The 7,500-nt window shown below is 52.4% G+C and overlaps 1 protein-coding gene across 4 annotated transcripts in view; it reads left to right on the top strand.

Moving 5' to 3' along the window:
* Myo61F (unconventional myosin 61F) overlaps nucleotides 1–7,500 on the top strand; it is a 97,011-nt gene that overhangs the window by 67,401 nt on the left and 22,110 nt on the right. For all 4 annotated transcript variants that reach the window (XM_086552028.1, XM_086552026.1, XM_086552027.1 and 1 more), the window contains exons 4-5: nucleotides 2,532–2,602; nucleotides 7,408–7,500. The exon at nucleotides 7,408–7,500 is cut by the window's right edge and continues 116 nt beyond it. In XM_086552028.1, the coding sequence (XP_086408154.1) occupies nucleotides 2,532–2,602; nucleotides 7,408–7,500 (164 nt within the window). The remainder of the gene's footprint in view (nucleotides 1–2,531; nucleotides 2,603–7,407) is intronic.

Raw genomic sequence — 7,500 nt, 5'->3', positions numbered from 1 at the left:
CTCCTCCTCCCCCCCTCCCTCCCTGCCTCCTTCCCCCTCATCCTCGCCCTCCCTCCCTGCCTCCTTCCCCCTCATCCTCCCCCCTCCCTCCCTCCTTCCCCCTCATCCCCCCTCCCTCCCTCCTTATCCACCCCCTCCTTCCAATCCCCTCCCCCCTCCCTCCCTCCTTCCCCCTCATCCCCCCTCAAGCCCTCCTTATCCACCCCCTCCTTCCCCCTCATCCTCCCCCTCCCTCCCTCCTTCCCCCTCATCCTCCCCCTCCCTCCCTGCCTCCTTCCCCCCTCCCTCTCGCTCCCCCTCCTCCCCCCCCCTCCCTCCTTCCCCCTCATCCTCCCCCCTCCCTCCCTCCTTCCCCCTCATCCTCCCCCCTCCCTCCCTCCTTCCCCCTCATCCTCCCCCCTCCCTCCCTCCTTCCCCCTCATCCCCCCTCCCTCCCTCCTTATCCCCCCCCTCCTTCCACTCCCCCCCCCCCTCCTTCCCCCTCATCCTCCCCCTCCCTCCCTCCTTCCCCCTCATCCTCCCCCTCCCTCCCTGCCTCCTTCCCCCTCATCCTCGCCCTCCCTCCCTGCCTCCTTCCCCCTCATCCACCCCCCTCCCTCCCTCCTTATCCACCCCCTCCTTCCCCCTCATCCTCCCCCTCCCTCCCTGCCTCCTTCCCCCTCATCCTCCCCCTCCCTCCCTCCCTCCTTCCCCCTCATCCTCCCCCTCCCTCCCTGCCTCCTTCCCCTTCATCCTCGCTCTCCCTCCCTGCCTCCTTCCCCCTCATCCTCCCCCCTCCCTCCCTCCTTCCAAATCCCTCCCCCCTCCTTCCCCCTCATCCTCCCCCTCCCTCCCTCCCTCCTTATCCACCCCCTCCTTCCAAATCCCTCCCCCCTCCTTCCCCCTCCCTCCCTGCCTCCTTCCCCCTCATTCTCCCCTCTCCCTCCCTGCCTCCTTCCCCCTCTCCTCCCCCTCCCTCCCTCCTCCCCCCTCATCCTCTCCCCTCCCTCCCTCCTTCCCCCTCATCCCCCCTCCCTCCCTCCTTATCCACCCCTCCTTCCAATTCCCTCCTTCCCCCTCACCCCCCCTCCCTCCCTCCTCCCCCCCACCCCCCCTCCAGCCCTCCTTATCCCCCCCCTCCTTCCCCCTCCTCCTCCCCCTCCCTCCCTCCCTCCCTGCCTCCTTCCCCTCCTCCTCCCCCTCCCTGCCTCCTTCCCCCTCATCCTCCCCCCTCCCTCCCTGCCTCCTTCCACCTCATCCTCCCCCCTCCCTGCCTCCCTCCTTCCCCCCCCTTAGGCGCGTGTGCCGAGGTGGCATGGAGAGGCGTCGAGGGGATCGCGTTACTCGGCCACTCGGGCGAGGACGCTTGGATTCCTCGCCAATTGACTTGGATTCCCCCCTGCCTGCTTGCCTGCCTGCTTTCTTGCCTGCCTGCTTGCTTGCCTGCCTGCTTGCTTGCTTGTCTGCTGCTGGCGCGCGCATTCTCTGCTCCTGTATTTTATATTATGCTCCTGCTCTTTCTCTTATTGTTCTTTCTCTTTCTTTTATTCTTTCTCTTTCTGGTTCTCTCTTGTTCTCTTTTTCTCTCTTGTTCTCTCTCCCTCCCTCCCTCCCTCCCTCCCTCCCTCCCTCCCTCCCTCCCCACCTTCCATCCTTCCATCCACCCATCCCTCCCTCCCTCCCTTCTTCCCTTCTTCCTCCATCCATGACACCACTCCCCACTCCCTCCTTTATCGCCCGTGATTATTTTTCTCCCATTATCATCATTTCTCTCCCATTACCATAATTTCTCTCCCATTACCACCATTTGTTTTCCATTATTATCATTCCTCTCCCAATTCCATTATTTCTCTCCCATTATCCTCATTTCTCCCCCTTTATCACCTTTTCTCTCACATTATCCTCATTTCTCCCCCTTTATCACCTTTTCTCTCTCATTATCCTCATTTCCCCCTCTTTATCACCTTTCTCCCCCTTATTTTTTTCTTTCCAATTATCCTCATTTCTCCCCCTTTATCACCTTTTTCTCTCCCATTATCCTCATTTCTCTCCCTTTATCATGTTTTCTCTCCCATTATCCTCATTTCCCCCTCTTTATCACCCTTTCTCCCCTTTATTTTTTTTCTTTCCAATTATCCTCATTTCTCTCCCTTTATCATGTTTTCTCTCCCATTATCCTCATTTATCTCCCTTTATCATGTTTTCTCTCCCATTATCCTCATTTCTCTCCCTTTATCATGTTTTCTCTCCCATTATCCTCATTTCCCCCTCTTTATCACCCTTTCTCCCCCTTTATTTTTGTTTCTTTCCAATTATCCTTATTTCCTCCCCTTTTCTCTCCCATTATCCTCATTTCTCCCCCTTTATCACCTTTTCTCTCCCATCATCCTCATTTCTCCCCCTTTATCACCTTTTCTCTCCCATTATCCTCATTTCTCTCCCTTTATCATGTTTTCTCTCCCATTATCCTCATTTCTCCCCCTTTATCACCTTTTCTCTCCCATCATCCTTATTTCTCCCCCTTTATCACATTTTTTATCTCCCTCTTGCAGATTCGCCATCACAGAGAACGCCTACAGGACCATGACATCCGAGGTGACAGATCACTGCATCCTCATCTCAGGTTAGTCCCCCCCCTTACCCCCTACCCCCCTCTCCTGGGAGGAATTTTGTTTCTTTCGTTTGGAAATTTTTCGTTTTTGTTCGTATGTGTGTTTATTTTTTTATTATTGATGTTATTTATATTGATTTTGATATAATTATGATTATGATTTTATTTTTACTATCATTACTATTATTATTTCCATTAAGATGTATTGTGATCACTGTTATGATCACGATGTTTTTTGTTGTTATTGTTTTAATTTAATTATTCATGATATGTTATTGATATTGATATAAATGTTGTTGTTGCCATTATCATCATCTATTATTATTATTATTAATATTTATTTTATAATGTTTATAATATCATTACTGTAGTTGTTATCATTATTATTATTGTTATTATTATTATTATTATTATTATTATTATTATTATTATTATTATTATTATTATTATTATTATTGGTAGTAGTATTAGTATTAGTAGTTTTTGTTTATTTACTTATTCTTTATTTTCACTCTCACCATCATCATCATAGAAGCAATATTAGTAAATTAGTAGTAAGAGGAGAAGAAAACCTGATTGCAAAATAGGAAAAGTTAAAAGTCGGGAGAATGGGAGATGGAGAGAAGACAGAGGGATGGGAAGGAGATAAAAGGAGAGAGGTAGAGAAAGAGAGAAAGAGAGAAAGGGAGAGAAAAGGAGAGAGGGAGAGAAAAGGAGAAAGGAGAAAGAGAAGGGAGAGAAAGAAAGAAAGGAGAGAAAATGAGAAGGGAAAAACAATGAAAGCGGGGGAGAAAAAGAGAGAAGGAGAGAAAAAGAGAGAAGGAGAGAAAAAGAGAGAGGGAAAGAAAAAGAGAGAGGGAGAGAAAAAGAGAGTGAGAGAGAAAAGGAGAGTGGGAGAGAAAAGGAGAGTGGGAGAGAAATGGAGAGAGGGAGTGAAAAGGACAGAGTGAGAAAGGAGAAATATGGAGGGATATATAAAGATAGAGGGAAGGGAGAAGGGAGTAAAGAGACCCTCTCTCGTCTTCCCCCTTTCTCATCCAAATTAAAAATAGTGCCGTGAGACTCCCCCGCCCACAAAACGCAGCCCCCCCCCCCCCGCCCTCTTCTCTCTCTCTCTCTCTCTCTGGACCAACTTGTGAGCTCTCTCTCTCTCTCTCTCTCTCTCTCTCTCTCTCTCTCTCTCTCTCTCTCTCTCTCTCTCTCTCTCTCTCTCTCTCTCTCTCTCTCTTTCTCTCCTCTCCCCCTCTCCCCCTCTCCCTCTCCCTCCCCCTCTCCCTCCCCTCACCTCCCCCTCTCCTTCCCCCTCCCCTCACCTCCCCCTCTCCCTCCCCCTCCCCTACCCTCACCTCCCCCTCTCCCTCCCCTCACCTCCCCCTCTCCCTCCCCTCACCTCCCCCTCTCCCTCCCCCCTCCCCCTCACCCTCCCCTCCTCTCACCACCCCCTCTCAATCCCACTTCCTCCCCCCCTTCTTCCTTCCACTCCTCCTCCCCTCCCCTCACATCCCACTCCCCCTCTCCCTCCCACTCCCCGTCACCTCAACCCCCCCCCCCTCCTCTCTCTCTTTCTCATCGCAGGAAGAGAAAGAGAAAGAGACGAGACTGCTGAGCTCTTCCTCGCTCGCGGGGCATTTCCGGTTCGAGGAGTGTGGCTGCAGTGGTGATCAGGTGCTCTCGCTCTTTCACTTTCTCTTTCCTCTCTCTCTCTCTCTCTCTCTCTCTCTCTCTCTCTCTCTCTCTCTCTCTTTCTCTTCTCCTTCTCTCTTTCTTTCCTTCTCTCTCTCTCTTCCTCTTTCTCTCTTTTCCCCTCTCTCTCTTCTCTCTTTCCTCTCTCTCTCGCTCTTCTCTCTCTCTGTCTCCTCTCTCTCTCTCTCTCTCCTCTCTCTCTCTCTCTCTCTCTCTCTCTCTCTCTCTCTCTCTCTCTCCTCTCTTTCTCTCTCTCTCTCTCTCTCTCTCTCTCTCTCTCTTGTCCTCTCTCTCTCTCTCTCTCTTTCTCTCTCTCTCTCTCTCTCTCTCTCTCTTCTCTCTCTCTCTCTCTCTCTCTCTCTCTCTCTCTCTCTCTCTCTTGTCCTCTCTCTCTCTCTCTCTCTCTCTCTCTCTCTCTCTCTCTCTCTCTCTCTCTCTCTCTCTCTCTCACTCCCTCCCCCTCCTTCCCTTTCCCTCCCCCTCTCCCTCTCCCTCTCCCTCTCCCTCTCCCTCTCCCTCTCCCTCTCTCTCTCCCTCTCCCTCTCCCTCTCCCTCTCTCCATTTTTTAAAATAAAACGAGAGAGAGAGAGAGAGAGCTAGAGAGCTAGAGAGAGCTAGCGAGCGAGCGAGAGAGCGCCAGAGAGAGGAAGAAAGAAAGAGAGAGCGCCAGAGAAAGAGAGAGAAATAGACAGAAAGAGAGAAAGAAAGGGAGGGGGGGGGGAGGAGAGCAGGATGAGGCTCCATCGCGGTGATACAACGCCTGTTTACCTCAGGCTGAAGTGGCATTCCTGTGGCCATGTGCGATGTGATGATGTCAGAGTTACGCTTTGGCCAGTCTTTTGTTTTGTTTTTTTATCGTTCAAGTTTATGCAGTTATTGGTTGTTTGTTCGGTAGATATTTTTTGTGTGTATGTGTGAGTGTAAGGGCGTATTTGTTTGTGTGTGTTGTGTGTGTTTATGTGTGTGTGTGTGTGTGTGTGTGTGTGTGTGTGTGTGTGTGTGTGTGTGTGTGTGTGTGTGTGTGTGTGTGTGTGTGTGTGTGTGTGAGCGTGTGTGTTTGTGTATGTGTGAGCGTGTGTGTTTGTGTATGTGTGAGTGTATGTGTGAGTGTGCGTGTGAGTGTGTGTGTAAGTGTGTGTGTGTGTGTGTGTGTGTGTGTGTGTGTGTGTGTGTGTGTGTGTTCTTTCGCTGTTACCATGTAGAGTCTTTTCTCCCTCCTCTCGTGTTCTATTTTAAGGCTCCCCCCCCTCGTGTAACTCATTCTTTCTCCTCCCTTGCCTTCCTCCTTCGCCCTTGTTTTTGTTTCTTTGTTTCTTTATCTCCCCCCCCTTCCTCTTCCCTCTACAACGTCTCTGTCTTTCTTACTCTCTCTCTCTCTCTCTCTCTCTCTCTCTCTCTCTCTCTCTCTCTCTCTCTCTCTCTCTCTCTCTCTCTCTCTCTCTCTCTCTCTCTCTCTCTCTCTCTCCCTCTCCCCCTCTCTCCCCTTCTTTCTCCCTCCCTCCCTCCCTTCTTCCTCTCTCTTCTTTCTCCCTCCCTCTCTCTCCCCTCTCCTCACTCTCTGCCATGCTCTCTGCTTTCTCTCCCCTCTCCTCTGCATCCGTTGTCTGTTTATTCTCTGTCGGTTCTCCTGCCTTGATCTCTTTATCATCTCGCCACTCATCCCCTTCCTCCTCTTGCCTCCTTTCCCCCATCCTCTCCTCTTCCCCTTCAACTACCCCCTTCCATCCCCTTCTTCCCACTTCCACCCCTTCCTCTTCCTTCTCTTCCTTCCCTATTTCTCTCCCCCTTCTCTCCCCTCCCGTTCCTTCCCCATTCTCCCCCCTTCTCTCCCCTCCCTTTCCTTCCCCATCCTCCCCCCTTCTACCCCTTCCCGTTCCTTCCCCATCCTCCCCCCTTCTACCCCTTCCCGTTCCTTCCCCATCCTCCCGCCTTCTACCCCTTCGCCTTCTACTCCTTTCCTCCCCCTCCCTCCCTCCCCTTTTTCGCCTCCCCACCCACCCACCTCGAAGACAAGCTATTCTCTCCCCCTTGGGAACGCTTCCCCCGGGGGCAGGCAGGCTGAGAACCCACCCAGTGTGTGTATATTGAGTGTGTGGGAGGGGGAGGGGTAGGGGGACACAGGGTTGGATTTGAGGGGCGGGTTGGGGGAGGGGGAGGGGGAAGGGGAGGGGTAGGATATATGTTTGCGTGTCGTTCGTGGATGTGTACGTGTGTACGTTTTTTGTTTTTTTGCTCGCGTGGGAATGTAAATATCCAAGGTGTGTGCGTTTGAGTCTTCGCTTTCGTGTACGTATGTATGTACATTGTACAGTATGTGGATGTGTTCAGCCGTGTGGATGTATTGCGTTTTATGTATTTCCGTGTGGATGTGTTGTGTTGCGTGCGTGTCCTTATGTATGTGTTGTGTTCTGCGCGTTTGTTCTCAGGGCCCGGGGTGCATGTGTGAGTGAGCGAGAGTGAGGCCGGTTTCTGTCCTTGCAAGACAATGCGTTCAGGTGTCTGCTCTTGCTCAAGTGTCATGACGTCACAGGTAGTGGCACTGTTATTGTTGGTACTCTTCCCCCGGGCACCACGCTAACATGGGGCCTCACTCTCTTTCTCTAACTCACTCTCATTCTCTGTCTCACTCATTTTCATTCTGATTCTCACTATCACTCTCACACACACACTTTCACTCTCTCTCTCTCTCTCTCTCTCTCTCTCTCTCTCTCTCTCTCTCTCTCTCTCTCTCTCTCTCTCTCTCTCTCTCTCTCTCTCTCTCTCTCTCTCTCTTACTCTCACTCTCACTCTCACTCTCACTCTCACTCTCACTCTCATACACACACACACACACACACACTCACACAGAACATCCTCCCTCCCTATACTTACCTCCACCCCCCTCCCCTTCCCTATACTCACCTCCACCACCTCCCTCCCTCCCCCTCCTTCCTCCCTATACTCACCTCCACCCCCCTTCCCCTCCTCCCTCCCTATACTCACCTCCACCCCCCTTCACCCCTCTCCCTCCTCCCTCCTCCCTCCCAATACTCACCTCCCCCCACCCTCCCCCCTCCCTCCCTCCCTATACTCCCCTCCCCCCTCCCTCCCTCCTCCCTCCCTATACTCACCTCCCCCCTCCTCCCTTCCCGCAGGCGAGTCCGGCGCGGGCAAAACGGAGGCGAGCAAGCAAGTCCTGCGGTTCCTTGCGGCGACGTCGCTGCACCGGCGGGAGATGGACCGCGTGC

The sequence above is a fragment of the Penaeus japonicus genome, unplaced genomic scaffold (assembly GCF_977035675.1).
Source record: "Penaeus japonicus unplaced genomic scaffold, GWHDUDI00000001_assembly GWHDUDI00000026, whole genome shotgun sequence".
In the NCBI taxonomy this organism is placed as follows: domain Eukaryota; kingdom Metazoa; phylum Arthropoda; class Malacostraca; order Decapoda; family Penaeidae; genus Penaeus; species Penaeus japonicus.
The sequence above is the reverse complement of the archived record's forward strand: the minus strand, read 5'-3'. Positions and strand labels throughout refer to the sequence as shown.